This window comes from Cygnus atratus, chromosome 18, assembly GCF_013377495.2.
Source record: "Cygnus atratus isolate AKBS03 ecotype Queensland, Australia chromosome 18, CAtr_DNAZoo_HiC_assembly, whole genome shotgun sequence".
Taxonomy (NCBI): Eukaryota; Metazoa; Chordata; class Aves; order Anseriformes; family Anatidae; genus Cygnus; species Cygnus atratus.
Window position 1 is genome coordinate 5,338,808 of NC_066379.1, and position 19,766 is coordinate 5,358,573.

General features: G+C 46.2%; 1 protein-coding gene across 1 annotated transcript; it reads left to right on the top strand.

The window, feature by feature from the left end:
• The first annotated feature begins 1,634 nt into the window (after positions 1–1,634).
• On the top strand, positions 1,635–17,501 carry SRP68 (signal recognition particle 68). The gene is made up of 16 exons (XM_035558674.2): positions 1,635–1,796; positions 3,961–4,027; positions 4,642–4,755; positions 5,733–5,928; positions 6,710–6,792; positions 7,005–7,114; positions 7,487–7,569; positions 7,842–7,982; positions 11,326–11,424; positions 11,735–11,799; positions 12,087–12,246; positions 12,939–13,033; positions 13,278–13,407; positions 13,851–13,926; positions 14,779–14,831; positions 15,277–17,501. The coding sequence occupies exons 1-16, from the start codon at positions 1,676–1,678 to the stop codon at positions 15,502–15,504; spliced, it is 1,821 nt and encodes a 606-aa protein (XP_035414567.1). The 5' UTR covers positions 1,635–1,675; the 3' UTR covers positions 15,505–17,501.
• Positions 17,502–19,766: the final 2,265 nt, after the last annotated feature.

Genomic DNA, 19,766 nt, shown 5'->3' on the forward strand with positions numbered 1-19,766 from the left:
AATCATAAAAATCATAACAAGGTTAACATGATTCCCCCATTGAGAAACTTCAGAATAAATTCTTCCCCTGACCTGAGATGTAGGTGCGTTATTTGGGCTGTCATTTGCAGACCAGGTCTCTAGCCTCCAAGGGTGGCCAAAACCAGGAGCAACAGGCACACTGCACTGCTGCCAACACAGAGCACCAGCAGGCTGCCAGGTTTGTGTTGTCTTTCTCTTCCTCTGCCCTGGAGGAGGAGGAGGACCAGGTCTGTAGCAGGAATACATGCACCAAGACAGTTTCATCCTCACTCTTACAGATGCCAGACGAGCAGCAAAGGCAAAGCTTCAAGCCAGCATATGAGGAAAGCAGCATGGCAGAAATGTGCCCATGTTAAACACAGTGTCTGTTTGGCTATTGGAGCGGGTCCCTTGGTGTGCATTGTGTGTGTGTTTGTGCTGGGGCTTTTCAACACGAGTACTGCAGTGCCAACCTTACCCACGTCTGTATGAGCCACCGCAGATGCAAGAGAAGTCATTTGTAAAATGTTTTTATTGATATATGTCTGTTGGATTGAGCATTGTCCTGAAACAGTTTGGTTTAGGTAGGGAATGGATCACAGGGAGATGTGGTAAAATCCAAGAGCAGACAGAAACAGTTTAAGAGATTTGCAATGGAAAGCTACAGACTGAGGATTTTTTTTTTTTTTTTCCTCTTTGAGCTTTAATGTCTGAAAGAGGGAGTGAGAGCTTTGAAATCAGAACTAAGAGCTCAGAGCTGAGCCCAGTGGAGTGCAGATGTGCAAAACTGCTGCTGGTTCTATCATTGCAGCAGAGCCTTAGGCTGGAAGGGAGATCTGCGGGAGCAGCAAAGGGAGCAGCTTGTAATGCTCAGTGGTAATGGCTTTGTCTGCAAAAATATTTAGGGCTGGTCCCGCAGACGCCCTACAAGCACTGCTACTGCCCGAAACGGGCACGGGGGGGCTTTGAGGGCTGTGGCGAGAATGCCCTGGTTACCTGGGGTTCGGGCCAGGCTGGTAGCCACAGACCTGTCCGTGGTCCTCCCTTGGGATGTTCTGGTTAATGAAGGGCATTAATGGTTAATGAGGGGCATTAGTGAAGGAACTATTGTAGCCAGATGCTCTCTGGCCCTTGAGCCTTCTCTGGTTTGTTTGACGGGCTTGTGGAGCCAAACACCTCAGCGCCACCTCCTTGGGGCAGTTCCTTAGGACCCCAAATCACACTCAGCAGGACAGGGTTTGCTGAAGCTCCGGCTGCTGAGGGGCGCTGGGGCAGGGCAGGGCCGCCGTTTCTCTAGCTACCAACACAAGGGGAGCCGCAGGAGGTGGACATGGATCGGAGGGGGACGTGGGGTGGCCGCCCAGCACAAGGCGGGCGCTGAGGGAGAGGCACCGTGGCCGTGACGATGACAACGACGGCAGCCCCGTGTGTGGTACCACCCCGTGGGGCAGCGACTGAGGAGCCCAGACCTGGGCACTGGGCGCTCACGGCGGCGTTTACACATCGCTACGGGCTCCAACCCCCGCTTGCGGCCGCCCTAAACCCCCCCCCCCAGTCCTCCATGAGCCCTAAACCCCCCTCAGCGGGTCCCCCCTCAGCGGGTCCCCCCCCGCTGCCGCCCGCCCCCGCTCCCCTCCCGGCCCATGATGCCGCGCGGCGGCGGCCCGCGCACAAGATGGCGGCGGAGCGGCAGGGCGGCCGCGGCGGGGCGGGAGGCGGCTCTGAGGAGAACAAGGAGAACGAGAGGCCGCCGGGGTCCCGAGCCGGCAGCCTCGGGGACAGCCTGGGGCTGGAGAGCATCCTGCGGGGAGAGAGAGAGAGGCGGTGGGGTGGGGGGACGGGAGGACGGGGGACGTGGCAGGCCCGGCCCTGTGAGGTGGAGGGAGGGGGACGTGGCGGATCGTGGGGGGAGGCCTGAGGGGAGCCGGGGGGGGCGCTGGGGTGGGTGTCTGGGAGGGGAAGGGAGGGCTGAAGGGAGTTGGAGGGAAAGAAGGGATGAAGGGAACGGGAGGGAGAGGATGAAGGGAGCTGGAGGGGAGGAAACGGCTGAAGCGAGCCGGGGGGGAAAGGCTGAGGGAAGCTGGAGGGGAGGAAGGAGTGAAGGAAATGGGTCACTGCACAGCCGGGGTTGGCCCCGAAACCCCCCCGCCAGCCCTGGCAGAGTTTGGGTTTGGTGGGAGGAAGAGGGGCAGTCAGCTTCACCTTCCTGAGCTTTGTTCTGTGGCTTTGTGCCGTGCCTTTGCAGCTTCTTCCCAGCCACGTGGCAGCCGACAAGGTAGAACTCTGTGCTTTAAGAGGAGGCAGTCAGTAGGCTTTTTTTGGGGGTAGTATGAATGCTTGGAGGGGGTGATAGTGGATAAAATAAGTCTAACAGGCGTACTAGATGGCAGACCGGCTTCTCCAGGTTTAACGCTTCTGAAGTCTGATGTGGCACTTGGAGCTCTGGGCTTTTTTTCTGCCTGGACTTTCATGTGAGACAGCTTCAGCTGCACAGCTGTGGTAGGGCTGAGCTTTACCTGCTGGGTGAGAGAAGGTTTCGCTTTTCGTCCAAGCGAAACAAGGCTGCAGTTTGCAGCTTAGCATATGGCAGGTGTCGCGAGGTTAGAAACTGTGGAGTAACTGGCAGCCCTGGTAACTGCCCTGGTAACGTTAGGAGTGATATCGAAGACAGCAAAAACGTGAATAAAATAGGGGATACGACTTCGGCAAGTACCTGCACAGGCTGAAAATAACAAGGTAGACAGCAAAGATGAGGAGCGTGTGCCCTGAGCTACGTTCAGGCATTACAGTTTGACTTGTTTCACTAATGCAGCCTAATTAATGTAATAGCTATTGATGTAGGTTCTCAGTGCTTAAATTGTGGAGACTTTCTTTCAGGTGTAATTACAAGAAAATAGATAGAGGCCTGCCCTTTTAAACTTGAAAAGTTTGGTGGCCTCTTTTTCTCCAGTTGCAGTAACAGTATTGGTTTGATGGGCTTGTTGTACAGTCTGGTGTGGGTTGTTGTTATTTTTTTTAAAGGCTTATTGATAATGCTTAAAAGAGATTTTTTTGTATAAATAAGTACTGCACAGAGATTTCTTGCTTGTGATAGAGCTTGTGTTGCCCAAAATGAAAACTTTGCCACATAAACTCAATGAATAATATTTGCCAAATTTACTAGAATACAGTATGATTGTGTGTGTTAGGGCAGGCGAGTACAGTAAAGTACAGGATGCATAGAAATCAGCAAATGTACTAAAGAATGCAAAGGTTTGATGGAAGTCATGAAATAAATGGTGCTGTAGGAAGTCACAGGCTGGTGCATTCCGTCACGGAGTATTTGTTACAGTTTTGTGCAGTCCACTTAGAAGCGTGCTGGAAAACGAGTAGAAAATAACCCCCCTGAATACTTCAGATAAGCTCATTTTTATGAGATTTTAGCATTCAGAAAGCAGTTTGCTTGTGGAAGGCTGTGTGAGGAAGGCAGCAGTGATTCTGTAGTACAACGCTTGCCTCCTTTTCCTGAGAGCTGGGACGTGTAAGGGCAGGAAGGCGGCTCTCAGCGCTCCAGTTGTGTCAGCGTAACTGTGTCACGGCGCTGGCTGTGGGGGTGGCACGCTGCAGCTGGGGCAGGCGGTGATTTTAGCCTAGATACTTCTGTCAGTACATCTTTTTATTCAGAAATGAGCTCTGCTGGGATTAGGGTGCGCTGCGTAAGAGAGGAGATGCTCGTGGTATGCTGTAGTCTTGGCTTTGACAGTCATCAAAGCTCTGAAATAAGCTCTGGAGGTAGGATTTCTTATAGGCACATCAGTTCTCCTAGCTGTGGGTCTTTAGGAGGCTTTTGGGTACCCCTCACCAATGTCTCTTCAAAGAGCACTCGCTTAATGGAACCTGTAGAGTTCCTTCGTTATTTTGGGGTAGGATGATGAACTGACAACACACTGTACTGTCAGTCTGCCTTAACGCGAATCCCAGTCCTTCAGATCGTGAAGGAATCTCAGCAGCAGCACGGTTTGCGTCACGGAGACTTCCAGAGGTACAGGTCAGTAAGCTGCAGGGATGTCGTGGGGTTGGTCTGTCACACTGCTGGTGTGACGTGGCTTACCTGATTAATTAGCACGAGCACATTTAAAACGTAACCCCCCTGCAGCAGCCAACAAAAACGATCTCCCAAGTAAATACCCCTTGACAAGTTGCTTCATGTGAATTGATGTACGTGATTTTTACTCGTTAGATGTAATGTGCTGTGACTGTTCCATTGAGGAGGACACAAACTGCCTCTTCTTTTTCTGTTGCCCCTTTAGAGCTTGTTAACACTTAACTGATGAGCACCGTACTCTTCCAATCACTGTATTCTTCCAAAACTTAATTTTCAATGAACGTACGTAAAGCAATCAATAAGGAGAGCATTGCTCTGATTTTTCAAGATCAAGAATTATTGCGTGTCGTCTTCCCGCTTTTATTCTGTTAACCACTGGTTTACACACAATTTCTGAAGTACCTCTCACTGTCATACTTGGAGCTCATACTTGTAAAAACATTGCCTGTCACAGCCCTTAGTGCTGCTTTTTTTTCTTCCTGGTTGGAGAGATCAGCAAACAGAAACAAAGTTGTCCTGTGACCAAACTGACCATCCTTTCCTTTTGTTTTCCTTAGGGGTTATTGCTCCCGTAGGCTACGGCGGCTCCGAAAAACTCTCAACTTCAAGATGGGAAACAGGCACAAGTTCACTGGGAAGAAGGTAACCGAAGAGATTCTCTCAGACAACAGGTATGGAATGGAACAGGATGGAATCGGGCTGCTGTGTGTCAGTAAATAGCTGTTTTCATTTCAGGAATTTATTTTCTTGTGGGTGAGGTAGAAAATTGTTCTGTACAGTATATGCAGACGTTTCTCTTTAGAAATGTGTGTTGTTGATATTAATAAAAGATCAAAGTTCAGGCTGCTGCGTAGGGGGCAGAAACACTGCTCAGATACTGCTTTATCTTGTGAATAAAGGGGAGAAGAAAAGAAGGAGCAGTGACAGCCAGTTCCTGTTCTCCCTTGCAGTCACTGAAATGGGTTCTTTTCATAATTAGTAAAGATTATTTAGGTCTTAAAGAGGAAACGCTTATTCAGAAGTGTTGCGAGGTAGCCACATGGGTGTGCTGTAGCCAGCAAGGATGTGATTGGAGATAGAATCTCTCCCCTTTGAACAAAAACATCGGCTTGCCAGTTTTACATAGACTTTCAAAATCGGGCAGAATACTTGTCTGATGTGTGGAGAACAGCCAGGGTCTTGGGCTCATTTCCTAGCTTTTAGAAACGTTTAAATTGTCTGCTGTCTCAGTTTTTTTTTTTTTCTCATAAGGGAAAGAAAACAAGATGCTGTCTTCACCTGCGTTAAGAAGCCAGATACGTTACAGCATTAGGTGTGGGGAACGCAGCTGTGTTTACCCATATCGAACCAGTTTGAAAAGCAACCTAAAATCAGAGAGACCTTTTTTTTAATAGTATTTGTTGTGCTATAGCATTATTACCAAATTTTCTTCCTCATTTGAGTAATTGCACTTTGATAAAGTGAAATAAAATATGAGTTAAGGGTAGCACAACTTCACATTCTCTTAAAGTTAAGAAATAAAAATGTATACTTCTTATTAACCAAGCTAAAGTTTTGTTACCAGGCTTTTCAGATTGCTCAGCAAAGAACTACAGTAGCGCTTGCTTGAGCACCATCATTTTGTCATTAATCTTCCTCTGCCCTGCAGGTATTTGCTGTTGATACTGATGGATGCGGAGAGAGCCTGGAGTTACGCCATGCAGCTCAAGCAGGAAGCGAACACGGAGCCTCGCAAGCGGTTTCACTTGCTGTCCCGCCTGCGCAAAGCCGTGAAGCACGCCGAGGAGCTGGAGCGACTGTGTGAAAGTAATCGAGTAGATGCCAAAACAAAGCTGGAGGCCCAGGTAACCTCTGATACTTTAGTCTTGCTTTACAGCAAAAGCTGAAGAAAACTTTAGGGTTTTAGGTAAAGAGGCTGTTCTGATCTAGCAATAGGTGGTCAAATTTGGCTGATTTTTGAATTGGCTAATGGCTCGCTTTAAATAGCTTGGGTTCACTGTTAAGGCAGCCGCTAGGATTGCAAAAATAAGTGACACCAGCCAAGATGAGGATCTGGCAGTTAAAATTGTTTAAGTGTATCAAGTGTATCTTTAATTTAAAAAGCTGTACATTTAACAGAACTAAAAAGAATTGGGAAGAAGTAAGATGATGCAACGCAGCCTAAGAAACTGTACTTACCTTTAGAGTTGTTTAATGTACTGAAGTAGCCATCTAGAACACAAGTCTTGTGGCTCCAGTTCCTGGAACACAAAGCAACTGTGTTGTGACACCACCAGAATGTGAATAAGGGCTGCAATGGTACTCGGCTAAAATTGTCATTTTGTGGTTTACTGTTGGAAAAAAATGTCTTGTGACATGAGTGGGCCGTTTTGACTGCATAACAAGCAAGAAATGTGTTTGCTTCCACGTCCTTGGAAATGTAGAAATGTCAGTTTAAAAAAGAAAAAGGTTTCTTAGGTAGTAACGTGTAATCCAAATCGATTGTTTTCTGTGGGAAGACCAAACAAGAAGGGCGAGGCATAATCACTTACTCTAGATGCCACAGCAGCCTTCATGCCAAAAGTTGTACAAACTAGGCTGTCAGTCCTGGGAAAATCAGCTTGATTATCCGTGTGTTGTCTGCAGGCATACATGGCTTACCTCACGGGAATGCTTCGGTTTGAACACCAGGAGTGGAAGGCAGCAATGGAAGCTTTCAACAAATGCAAGTGAGTTTCCTCGCTTCTCCAGCTTCATTTAGTAAGTGGTAGGAGATCAGTCTGCTACGTGTATGTGTGCACAACAGCTGTGAGTTGTTTAGCTAACTGTGCATTTAACTGAGAGGTACTGCTGAAGAAGTAGCATCCTCCAGATTATGGACATAAACTCTTTAAGATAGCGTCTCACAAAATACAGTGTTAATATGTATTCTCTCCTGTAGGACCATATACGAAAAACTGGCCAATGCTTTCACAGAAGAACAAGCTGTGCTGTATAATCAGCGTGTGGAAGAGATTTCTCCCAACATTCGTTACTGTGCCTATAACATTGGTAAGGGAAGCGGGGTGTCTAATGGGCAGCAAAAAGCAAGGCTTGCTCATGAGAAGCGAATGTTGACTTGATATTTAAATCTGATCTAAGTGACACAGGAGGGGGTCCTTGATACTGTGGGTAAATACTACATATGTTCTGTGTCAGTTTAGCTGCGGAGAAATAGATTAATTTTGCAACACTGCATTTTTTTGTGTAAAAAGACAAAATACCGGTTTGCAGTTGTTTGTGTGTGAAGTCAGAATGAAGTTGTATATTTATCCTTCTCACCCAGAATTCTCAGTATAGAATCTATTGATTTACAGTTTTCCTATATTGAAATGATTTCTGAATTCAGATGGAAATACTGTCTTGATTTGTTAATTCCCTCAGGTGACCAGTCTGCTATGAATGAGTTGATGCAGATGAGACTGAGGTCTGGTGGCACTGAAGGTCTTCTTGCAGAAAAACTGGAGGTAACTTACCAAATGTTTTGCCTTGAAGCATGCAAATACTACTTTTTTGAGCATAAATCTTGCTGCAGTACACCATTTAAGAACAAGTGCGTATGAGAAGAGCTTAATTGAGCCCGGGCTCTAGAGGAAGCTACTCATTCCTTTAAAAAAAAAAAAAAAGAAAGAAAAACAATCAAACAAACAAAAAAAAAACAAAACACATCTTTGATTTCAAAGTAATCGGTTACGGATTCTTTAGGGTTGGGATTGTAACTTCAGTCCATTCTCCACAGGCGCTGATTACCCAAACTCGAGCAAAGCAGGCAGCCACGATGAGTGAGGTGGAGTGGAGAGGAAGAACTGTTCCAGTGAAGATTGATAAAGTGAGGATCTTCTTGCTGGGGCTGGCCGACAACGAGGCTGCTATTGTTCAGGTAACTCAGAAGCCATCTCCAATGTCTACGTTCTAATTGTCCTCTTTATTTCAATGTGCAAGTTAAAAGTTTGATGCCTGGGCTAAAAGCTTTTAAATCTCTTCTCAACCTTGTGATCAGAAGGCTAAAAGTTAAGATGGGAGTACTGACTGTAACGCGAAGCTTAAGTGGCAGCCGGGGCTAGCTCGTGTAGTGTCCTTAGCGGTGGTTTGGGAGAACTGTTCTACTAAGCCAGTGAGTGTTACTGCTCTTTTGAATGCTTCATCCTGCCTGGAAGTGTCGCCCTTCAGTAGCAGAGCGATAGCCATTACTGTTTGTAAATCGCTTGGAAGTGAAGGTTACAATTTAAAGAGCAACTACTTTTGAATTACTGTCCTAAGGTATCTCGATGAAATGCTCAGACTTAAGAGCAACCAGAAGAGAAGGATTTGTAAGGATCACTTTATTTTCAGCAATGAAAAGCAGTTTTGCCAAGTGAAGCAGCTGCTCTGAGGTTTAGAACGTTCTCTTGTTGACATATGCAAAGCTTCAAAAGTAAGAGAATTGCTAAATGTCAGGAGGTAAATTCATCTCAAATGTATCAGTTCTGAAACGCCTCCAGTGGCGCGCACTGTGCGTGCCTTTAGTGTTGGCAGCCAAGAGTTCCCTTTGGGGATTTTTCCTTGGATATGGTGCCCAGGTGCTGTATTCTTCTGAATTCTGCGTACAGCATCCTTGAAAAGGTAGTAAAAGGATCTTGACTAACAGTTCTTGCCTCTGAAGATGGGCTTTTTGCATCAACAAGAACTGTTTAGCACCAGGAGAAAAATGAGGATAAACATTTTAAGTGATAAAATGAAAATCCTACAAAGGTGTAAGGCAAGTGGGCAAGAGTGGAAGATAGTAGTAAGAAGACAGCCTAATAGGGTAAATGAGGTATGGCTGGGTAGGAAACATTAGTGATAACTTGTCTTACCAGAATATTATGAATAGTATGTTGCCGAGTTGTTTTTTTTTTTTGGTTTTTAGTAGGTAGTACATTGATACGGCCAGCAGGTGGAAGTACAGTTTAGAGTTGAGTGTTCCCTCGTTTAATTTCTATCCTGCAAGGGTAGCAGATGGAGCTCTTCAGTTAAGTTACCCAGTTTGTTCCCTAAAGCAGGGGCAGAACAGCGATCCGAAATTTTAAATCTTGCTTTGTGTTCCTTGGAACCTCCGACTAAACAGGAGCTGTGTGGTACCAGATCACAGCTAGTGGTGGTGAGAGCTGAGCACACAGCAGCAGTGTTTAGCCTCCCGGAGGGCTGAAACTTGGCTTTTTGAGAGCAGTTTTGCAGTTGGTGTGTCAGCTGTGATGGGCAGTTCAGCTTCAGCTAAACACGTTGTGGTGATTCCTGGGATCTTTGGCGCCTTTCGACTCGGTGAAGACTAGCAGAAGTACTAACATAACAGCAGTGTTCAGGGTTTGATTAGAAACGAACACAAAGGGCGTGTGTTTTGAGTAAAGATGGAACTTCTCAGTACGCTGTCTCATTGCCTGCAGTGTCTTAATGGTAACTGGAGAAGCGGAACGAATAAGCCAAGCTGAAATACGAATCCACGCTTGAAGTATTTATGCCATCCCTTTTGTAGGCTTGAATGTGCTTCTTCCAGGGCCTCAGGACAGAGCAATAAAAGCGTGCTCCTAACTGCTATTGCCTCAAGGATGCTGTGATCATCTTTAGTAACTGGGATTGTAGCAAGAATGGGTGGTAATAATTCAGAAATGATATATGATGTTTTAAAATAAAGAAAAAATAGACGTGAACACTCCTAGACTTTCAAAATTGTGTTTAGTTGGACTGATTCCCTTGATTCCTTTAAGTCTAAACTGTGCTGTTCTGTCAGAGCGCTTTAATCCCAAGCCATAGCACTGCATCGCAGTTTGATGGACTGTATCTCACAAATCAGAACATATGAGTATTTACACACTCACGATCTGTTTAACCTTAAGAGATTTTGCTTCGAAAGGAAAGCCTTTGTGTCATCGCGTGGCCCAGCCCTTTCCCTGTTTGTGCTTGACTGATGATTTAGCTCTGTCTGTTTTCATTTTTGTGCGCGCAGTGAAATGGCCGTGCTCCGCTGGGTGAGGTTGAGAATGCTGCCAGACTTGTCTCTGGTTTTTCTCAGTAGTTAGTCCCACCTTAAAAATTCTTGCAGCAAAAAAAAAAAAAAAAAAAAAAAGAATCAAAAAACCACACACCTTCATCTTAGGTCAAGATACCTGAGGCTTTGTGGGGGAGTAAACATAACATTCCTTCCTGGGTTTGCAACCCTGAAAAGAGGAAAGGCTTTGAGTTGGTAGAGCTCAGCAGCTTTTCACAGAAGTTTTAGCTTCTGAAAGAGGAGACTGTAGAGCTCTACTGAAGATAATAAAAGCAATTACGTTTTAGACCATTTCTTGTTTATTTGGAAAAATTTCAAGTTTGTTGCAGCAAATGTTCATCGTAGGCTGTTACATGACTTGGAATTGGTATAACAGTGCTGACGTGCTTTGCTTTTACCAGATTAACCTCTCCTTTGATTGTTAAGGTTGGGATTTAGTTTCTGGGCAGTTTGCTCATACTGAATCAGTAAGAGTGATTTTGGGTGTATTGTTTAATTGGGTACCTGGTATGCAAGTCCATTAGGTGAAGATCAGGCTTCAACTTGTTTTTGCTTTCCAAAGGTGTTTTAAATTTTGGTTTTGGGGCAGAAAGACAAAAACTGCTTCATGGCTTCATGTTTTGACCAAATTTGTGGTGACAGCAGAAAGCTACTCACTCCTGCTGCTGAGATACAGAATTATATTTAAAAAAAATGATTCAAACAAACTAATTATTGCCACCGAGAGCATTGCTGGAGTGGGAGTGTAGAAAAGATAGTCATCTACGTGTGCTTATCACAAGAGAAAAGCATAATCAGCATAACAAGAGCAGTCTGCATTGGTAGTTTGCCAGTTTGGTAATGCTCAGCTCTTGTGTTGTTGGGCCTTTCCCACAGCGCGGTCCAGCCCCAGTGGTTCTCAGAGCAGTGCGGGTGCCATCCTGGACGGCAGGGGAGTTGCTGGGATGGCAGCAGCTGCAGGGAGGAGGTGATCACAGCACTGGAGGCCCAGCACAGGCAGCTCTGAAGGATTGACCACGTTCCCTGCACTTTTTTTGTCCCAATTTCTGGCAGTTTGCCCCCTAAACTATATTGCAGACAGGTGCAGATCAGAGTTCTAGCTACCCATGGATGCTCAAGTCATAATTTGGGAGAAACTTGGTGTAATCTCCTTTGTTGACTCTTGCATTATGGGATACAAAAATGTCTAACAGATGTCTTAATTTTGCTTTGCTCTTAGGCAGAAAATGAGGAGACAAAGGAACGTTTGTTTGAATCTCTACTCAGTGAGTGTAGAGATGCCATTCAGGCTGTTCGGGAAGATCTGAAACCGGACCAGGTAAGCACCAAACATCAGTGTTTCCACAAGGTAGTGTTTCTTTGGGAGTTTTTGTTATTGTCTAACTTGCTTAATGGCAGAAGCGTCTTTTAGGATTTCTTTAAAGAAATGCTACAAAATAGTTTACCACCTATGATCTGATTCTCTTCAGAGTTGGTGAGGGTGAACAATAATGTAGAAGCCCTCATTCATTGCCCAAAAGTTTATTATAACTTCCTGATTTACCTAAACTATGAGTTGTTTCTATGTTTTCTTCTGCCAGAAGCCCCTTTAAGTGAATCATGCAGTGTTTTGTCCCCACTTTTCACAGAAGCAGCGGGAACACTCTCTCGAAAGTGATTCCGGGAAGGTGTCCAACATACAGTACTTACACAGGTAATAGGCAAACATTGCTGCCTCTGCTAGTGTGAAGAAGTCATGCTCTTATGTCAAGGTTTTTTTTTTTTGTCTTGGAGCTCTCAGACCTCAAAGGGTGACTGTATGGATAAGGGTCTGATTCATGTGGCATTCAAAGTACTCAAGGCTTTCATGTTGACCTCTCAGGGTGTTTTTTCCCCTGCTGGTAATAGCGTGGACTTGGGGGAGGACTTGTTGTTTTTTCTTTCCGGAACAGAGTAATGTCTGAGTAGTTCTGACAGTCTGCTAATGGTGTATCTTTTTAGTTATTTGACTTACATCAAGTTGTCGACAGCTATCAAGCGCAACGAGAGCATGGCGAAGTCTCTGCAGAAGGCACTGCTGCAGCAGCAGCGATCAGAAGAGGATGGCAAGCGCACCGCGCGGCCTCAGGACCTGATCCGCCTTTATGATATCATTTTGCAGGTAATGCTAGGGAAAGCAGATCTAAATCGTTTTACTAACCGGTGAACTTTGTTACAAAAAGATCCTGTATAAAATGGAGAAGTGCAAATGAACTGCCCATGAAATCTAAAGAGCAACTTGGTACATCCAGTAACCTTGTTGGAGATGTTCAGCATCTGCATAGAATATGAAAAAAACCACAGCCTTTAGCTGTGAGCAGAAAATGCTACTAGAATGGGTTTGCTTGTTTTTACACTCTAATGCAGTTTTCCAGTAGTTTTTCAGACTATTTTGTACAGCACCCTAGCAGCTGCCTTGGCTTCTGGTGGCTAGAGAAAGTAGCAGCTGAAAAAACACCCTGTACTTGTGCTTCATAAGCGGTTTCTCAATTTCTCACATAAATTTTCAATTAGCTGTGGGAGCCTGTGGCTGGAGAAGTTATGAATGGGAAAAGTAATGGCTTACGAAAGCATTACTCCCTGTGAAATTTGAGGAGTCTTTGTCCCAATTCCTGTTTGTGTCAGGAAATCTGTCCTGAGGGTGAACTTGCACAAGTTTCAGTGACTGTCCTTCACAAGGTTAGCATACTGATAATTAGAAAACTGGGAGCTATTTTCATGGGAGTGTAGTGTTGGCTATTAAAAGGGCAGCTTTCTGGATTCCAGAGGAAAATAGCACTTGCCTGAATTTGTTACTTTGACTCTTTTGCACAGAACCTTGTGGAACTGACACAGCTTCCTGGCCTAGAAGAGGACAAGAACTTCCAAAAAGAGATTGGATTGAAGACGCTTGTGTACAAAGCTTACAGGTGACTGAGAAACAGCCAGGTGTTCCTTAGCGGGCATTACATTTTCAAAGGTTATTGTCCCAAAGCTCTACGCACTGTACAGGACTTTGATACAGTTTCCTCTGCCCTTTTGTGAAGGGAAGAGTGGATGCTAAGGGGAATCTGGCCAGACCTACTTAATATCTCCTGTTATTAGTGATTTGAGCTGTAAAAGCCGTGGGTTACAGATATGGCCATATCAGGGTTCGACTGTTTACTGTTGCAGGTGTTTCTTCATTGCACAGTCCTATGTCCTGGTAAAGAAGTGGAGCGAAGCTCTCGTTTTGTATGAAAGAGTGCTGAAATATGCTGGTGAAGTTCAGTCGGAAGCTGGAGCTTTTACAAACAGCTTGAAGGTAGGAACCCGATCCTGTGAGCAGAGAGGAGCTGAAATTAAAAAAAAGCTCTGGCCCCAGTATTTCATGTCCATTAGACATCCGGCCATTAAAATTCAAGGCTGGTCTTGAAGTAGCGAGAAGTATAATAAAAGTGTGACTTCTTCACACGTTATACTAGAGACTGTCTAATCATGTGGAAATGTTTCAACTGGCTGCCTGCTTTGGAGGTGAGGTGGCCTTGCTGCAAGGTCTCCATGCCACTTTTCCTTGTTTTCTCACATCTGTTTTCTGTCGTACTACTACTTTAGTGCGTGAAGGACTGTGCTGTAGCTTGTCCTCTCCTGGGAAGGCTTTTCAGCGCTAGGACTTAATTTTCAGTTCTTTGTCAGATTTTACTTCTGCTCTAACTCTTAAACTCTGGCATATTTTAGGCTCTCATGCAATTTTCTTTAATGCCTTAGGAGCTGCCTGATGTTCAGGATCTGATCACTCAAGTCAATGCAGAGAAATACTCCTTGCAAGCAGCAGCGATATTAGGTGAGTTCTATAATTATGCTGGAGTTCTAACTTCTCTTAAATGCCTCTGCTGCTATTTCATTTATTTTATTTCTGAACTTCCAGATGTTTTTCCACATCAACTGTGACTTATGGAGGCTCTTAAACTTTTTCTTCCCCGTTCTAGCTTTTTCTAGCTGTGTGTAATGCAGCTAGGCAACTATTGGCTAGATGCTTGGCATCGTGCTCCCTGCCTGTAGTTGCAAAAGTGCTTTCTAAGGACGTGCACCTATTTTGGGAACTTGCACAGAACACTTTTAGTGTTTAATTTTCCTCCTGCAAACAAGTTGAATTCAGTGTGTACCACCTCCTTGGTAATAGCACTCTTCTTAGTGGCCTCACTTGTTTTATATTTGCCTACCTGAACCCTTGAAAAAGGGAAGAGAAGTGTTGTTCTGCTCATTGTCGGTGCTGACCAGGTTAGGGGAGCTTTAGGGAAATGGTTGAACTTTGTGATTTCTTGGGCTGTTGGTTTTGCTGCGCCCGCTGCTGGAAACCCAAGATAACTAATGGATTGCCTCGTCTTTTATTGCCTTGATGTTGTTTTAACAGACCCCACTTGGGTCTTCTCATCATCTTTGTTCTTAACTCAACATTTGTGCTGCTTTCAGGAGCTTCTCACAGCCATGTGATGGAGAAGCTCTCCATCACTGAAAAGCTGTAACTCCACATATGTGATCTAGAAAGCGAGCTGCTTCAACTGAAAATATTCTTACAAATCCCAGAAACTTGCTTTCATTAGCTCAGCCTAGGGGGCAGCTGATTCCTGAGACACTCTTAGCATACACCAAGGTCTAGTCTGTTATTCTTACCACCTTTTCTTTAATTTTGCAGATGCAAATGATAATCATGAGACTGAGTCTCCATCTCAGGTCAAGGATGGCAAGGTAAGAGCTAAGAGCTTGGTCATGCTATAGACGTGTTCTTAATGAATGCTGCGTTTAACCTGTTACGTGAGTGTCTCTTTCAACTCGAGAACTATCAGGTTAATTGGAGTTCTGTCACGACTAGTGTATTTGAGAAATTTTAGGAGGATTTTAGTTTTCCTTCTGCGAGTCCTGAAAGCTGCTGGCAGGGTGGAGTTCCTTGGGTAGGAACTAGGATGCTGTTTGCAGCTTCTAGTGTGGCTTTTTTTTTTTTTTAGCTTTCTCCCTGTGGATCCTGCAGTAAATCTTTGGCAGGGGATTAATCCCTTTTCATGGGCCAAAGATACCACACGTGGGATTTCCATCTTCTGTCAGCTCAGTGCTGCTAGTTCCTCGTTGCTTGTTTGGTTTGTCAGCTGTGTTTTGACATGTGTTTAACTTTTGTTTCTGCATTGGTCTCTTTCAGCCACTCTCAGAACGGTTCGAGACTTTCTGTCTGGATCCTTCTCTTGTCAGCAAGCAAGTCAGCCTCGTGCACTTCCCTCCGGGCTTCCAGCCCATTCCATGCAAACCCTTGTTCTTTGACCTGGCCCTTAACCATGTCGCTTTCCCACCTCTGGAAGACAAGGTGGAGCAAAAGGCCAAGAGTGGCCTCACAGGATATATAAAGGGCATCTTTGGATTCAAAAGTTAACCAGGACCCCTCTGAGGAACAGAGGTTTTATCCTGTATTGAAGGAAAAGCTCCAAGAGGTTCTAGGACACAAATATCTGCAACCGAAACCGACAAAGGGAGGTTTTACCATCTTCTTCCCTGTGTTCTGTGTATATGTCTGTGCACTTACGTTCTCTCCCGGTGTATTAAAGACAAGCAATTTCTTCAGAAACATATGTACTCTATAAATAGCTGAAAATAATTTGGAGCACAGAGAAATTCCATTCCGCTTGGAGAAGTTGGAGCGTGCTTTGTGACCAGTGGCCTGTTCGGGGCTGGTACACATTTACTTACCACGGACCAGGGCATAGACATAACTTGATTCCTCCCCTGCCCCATTATTTGACACTTAATTTGGTATTTTGTTTCAGAAATTTGGGTATGATGGGGAAACAGGCAAAATTAGATGCAGAACTGAAACAGCGAGGTGAGGGTGCCCACGCAAAGGGTGTGGAAAAATAGCCAGGGGGGCTGCTCCTTGCCTTTCGACTCCCAGTCCCTGCTGAGAAGCATCTGTAGTTATGTAAAGAGAAGTCTCTTTATTTTTAAAAAAAATTGACATTCAGAAATGACAAAACGGAGCCTCTTTCCTTGTCAATAAGGATGGCAAACACCTTACCAAATGTTAATGGTTGCCCCACGTGTGTTGGAGTATAACCCGAATTTGTACTCTGGGCTGATGAGATCCTTCTTCATTGGTACGTGTCTTGTTAAACACGTAATGCAGTATAGAACCTAATCCCACAAGGCTTTTCCTGGGAAACGAGCTTCATGGGTGGCTTCTTGATCTTCATGGGAAGTTGGGGCTGTCACTGTTCTTTTTGTCTCTGATCTAAACCTTCTCTTTAAAAAAAAAATGATTTTTTTCTGGAGTTCATCTGTTGCTTTTTCCTCATCCTTGGTTAGCAGATAAACCTGACGTGAGAAATAAGCGACGGGATGCCAGTAGTGATGGTTCTCTGTCGTGCCAGGCAGCATTTTTTATAAAGCACCCACGTGGTGTGGTGATAGGCACTTAAAAAAGGCGAGTAATTCCACGATCGCGTTCATTATGGAGGGGAAATAAAAACAGCACGTGGGCAGAACTGTTCCTAATAAAGCGTTTGGAAGTTTCCACTGATTTTTACTCAGTCTGTTGCTGGAGGCTGGCACAGCAGTCCTACCTGCCTTACCTCTCCTGCGCTGGTTGTCCCGACCCTGCGTTGTTTCGCCATTTTTAGGCATTGGAGTTAATGGGGTGGGAACAGGAACAAGTGATTTGACTGATGTGGGGATTTTCCATGCAAGGTGCACGTCAGGAGTATGGGGGGAATTAATGATTCCAATGATTTTAAGATGAATGTTTGCTACTTTGTTCCAAGTTGATCTGATTTGGGAGTTCTCAAAATACAAAGCAGCTTTCAAGAGGAGCAGGAGGAACTTACTGTTTAACTTTTGCAACGTGGAAACAATATGGGAAGTTCTGGTATTGTAGCTATCCGTTTGCCTCTGGTTGCCAGGGGATTTTACAAGAGAGAGAGGAATTGTGGAACGGAAAGAAACACTGAGGTCTTCATCAGGTGATAATTTTTAGAAAACATGGTCGTGGATGACCGGTTTCTCTTCGCCGTAAAGCCAGTTTCCTTATTTACAGGGAAGGATCATGCAGTAACTGTCCTGGCAGTAGGTGGTTGATAGCTCTGCGGTACCTCTTTCTAGGTACTTCCGGAGCTGCTCTCTCCTTTTCAGCCTTTCTATCAAGTCAGTTGGAGAAGTGTTACCCTGTTTGGTTTGCAAACCAAACTCCTGTCTGCAAAATCTGTGTGGTGCCTGGATTGATTCCAGTGGAAGTCGTAGTGCAGCCACTTCCTGATTTGTTGCTGTTACAGACAGCTGAGAGGAATTGGCCTCTCTCTTAAACGTCTTTTAAAAGATGACTGGTTCATTGAACACCGATAAGGAATCTGAAAACAATAAAGTCTTATTCCTGTCCTCTGAGGTGTGTAGTTTATGGTGAGCGTTGAGAACGCCGAGTGCTCTTTGCCTCCCCAGCGATCAGATGAACAAGGCCGTAGCCTCGTCTGGGGCTACTTAACCTTGGAGAGCGGCCACTTAGTTTGGGAGGAGGATTTCTGCGTGAAGGCTCGGATGAGCTACCTCTGAGAATGGCACATTGCATTTTTTGTGTTTTATCATGTCTTCAGGTCGGGCACTTGGAAAACACCTGAAAACGGGGCAGGGAGGAAGGTAGAAAAACATTTAAGTCACCTGTATGATGAAAACCAGACTCGTGATGTTTTTTGAGACTCTCAACCCTGCAACAGAGCTTGGGATGGCAAAAGGAAGGCACAGGCAGCAAGGGAACAGCGCAGGCAAGCCTGAAGCGTGAGGTGTAAAATACAGAACAAACGGATTCCCCTGGGACCGGCGGGCACGTAGCTGTGCCACCAGCTGCCGGACCTCCAAACTGAAGCAGCCAGAGCGAGGTGCGGGATACCAGTCTGATGCCTAGAAAGGCGCTTCCTTATTGCGCTGTTCTTTCATCAGGCTGCAGTGTTTGCTTTAAAGTGTTTGCTCTCTTTCCATGAATTAGGTGGCGGGGAGTCCCCAGGACTGCCCTCAGCCAGGAAGCTCCGGCAGAGTGGTCAAGATGATTGCCTTCAGCCAGCTCTTCATACGGAGCGCAGCATCTTTGGTCTTCACGCTGGAATTTTAATTACAGGCTGAGCAAGCCGTGCCGAGTATCACGGCATCAATCTAAATAAGAGAGGTGCATGATGGCCCTTGGCCCCAACGTCAGTGGTACGTGTGTGTCTTACGCCGTGCTCACGCCTGGTCCTCCACTCCAGGAGGTCTGGGGACGGTGGATAGGTATTGAGAGACTCCTGGGGTGTGTTTGTAGGAAATGACTGACATGGGACAGAACAGGCAGGTAAAAGAGCTGAGTGAGGTGATGTGGGATAGGAATACTCTGGACTGGGAGCTCCTAAATCATAGTCTCCACCTCCTTTAAAACGAGGAATTTGGGGTATTTTAAACCAAATGTATTGTGTTACTAGAAAAAATCAGTGTATTGCCCGCACCTGGCAATAAAGGGCTGCAGTCCCTCAAATTTAGGCAGGGGAAGTCCTTGTCCAGCCGCAGCAGGAGCGGGGAGAGCAGATGCATCCTCTGGGAGATGTCTGCTGCTGAGTAGCTCTTGTCAGCTGCCCCCTTTGAGCTATGAGCACGAACACCCGGTGGTGTTCAGCTCAGGGTGTAAATTGGGAGCTTCTTCACTTAAAGGAGTGGTTTGACGTGATCTGGAGGTTTTTTGACTGTGTTGCTGTTTTCAGGTGTATAAGAACAGGTGGAGGTAGGCTTGCCTTGCAAAGAACCAAAGGGGAAGAGCCCTTTCTGACCAGGGCGGGGAAAACGGGTGGCAGGTGCCCCCAGTGTGTAGCAGGAAGCTCCAGGAGGAAGCAAACTGGTCCCGAGCAGCTCGGTGCAGCTGCAATAGCACTGCTGGGTTCCCAGCTCTGACTCCTGCCCTCTGCTCCCTCTCCCTGCTCTCGGTCAGGCAGCGCTCCTGCTGCAGCTGCCTCTGGCCCCAGAGACCTTGGTCAGGCCCCTCCTCGTCCTGGGATCTGCACCGGCCGCCCTGGTCCTGGCACGGAGGGTTTGGCACGGAGCAGCTCGGCGCTGGGAGCTGGTCGCGCAGTGGGTCCGAGGGACGCCCCTACAGCCAGGGTTCATCCGCTCACGCACAGGGTGCTGGGCGCTTGCCGTAGTGCTGGGCTCTTCGGGCTCACTCAAGACATGTGGAGGGTAAGGAGGTTGAAGGGCAGCCTGTCCCTGACCCTCTCCCTTCGGGTGAGGTCTCCTCGGCCGCAGGGTGCTGCTTTGTGTCTGGCGAGGAGAGGTCTGGGGCTTTGGGCACGGGGCAACCGGAGCACGAGGCGGTTCGCTGCTGCTGCGATCGCATCTCCTGCAGAAGCGGGTCATGGGGTTCTGGAGTGCTATTTGGGGATTTGCTTGCTTTGGGGGTTATTTTTGTGTACTGGAGAGGGAACGATCAGTGCTTTACCCTGCCTAAAGGGCGATTGGTGTGCGATGGAGGCTGCTGTCGGCCCCCCACCGCCTTCCCCGGGCTGGTGCGAGTAACCCGGGGTGAAAACCTCCCCACCTGCGGCCTGCGAAGCAGCGCTTCCTCCGAGGGGGAAGCTTGAAACCACTTTCAAAGGGCGCTTTGCATGTCTGTTGTGCGCACGTGGCCTCGGGCGC

Excerpts from the sequence above, each read along its gene's own strand:
- SRP68 (XM_035558674.2), top strand. The coding sequence starts at position 1,676 with ATGGCGGCGGAGCGGCAGGGCGGCCGCGGCGGGGCGGGAGGCGGCTCT. Across the intron at positions 5,929-6,709 it reads AAACAAAGCTGGAGGCCCAG|GCATACATGGCTTACCTCAC; the intron begins GTAACCTCTGAT and ends TGTTGTCTGCAG. Across the intron at positions 13,408-13,850 it reads CTTTTACAAACAGCTTGAAG|GAGCTGCCTGATGTTCAGGA; the intron begins GTAGGAACCCGA and ends TTAATGCCTTAG.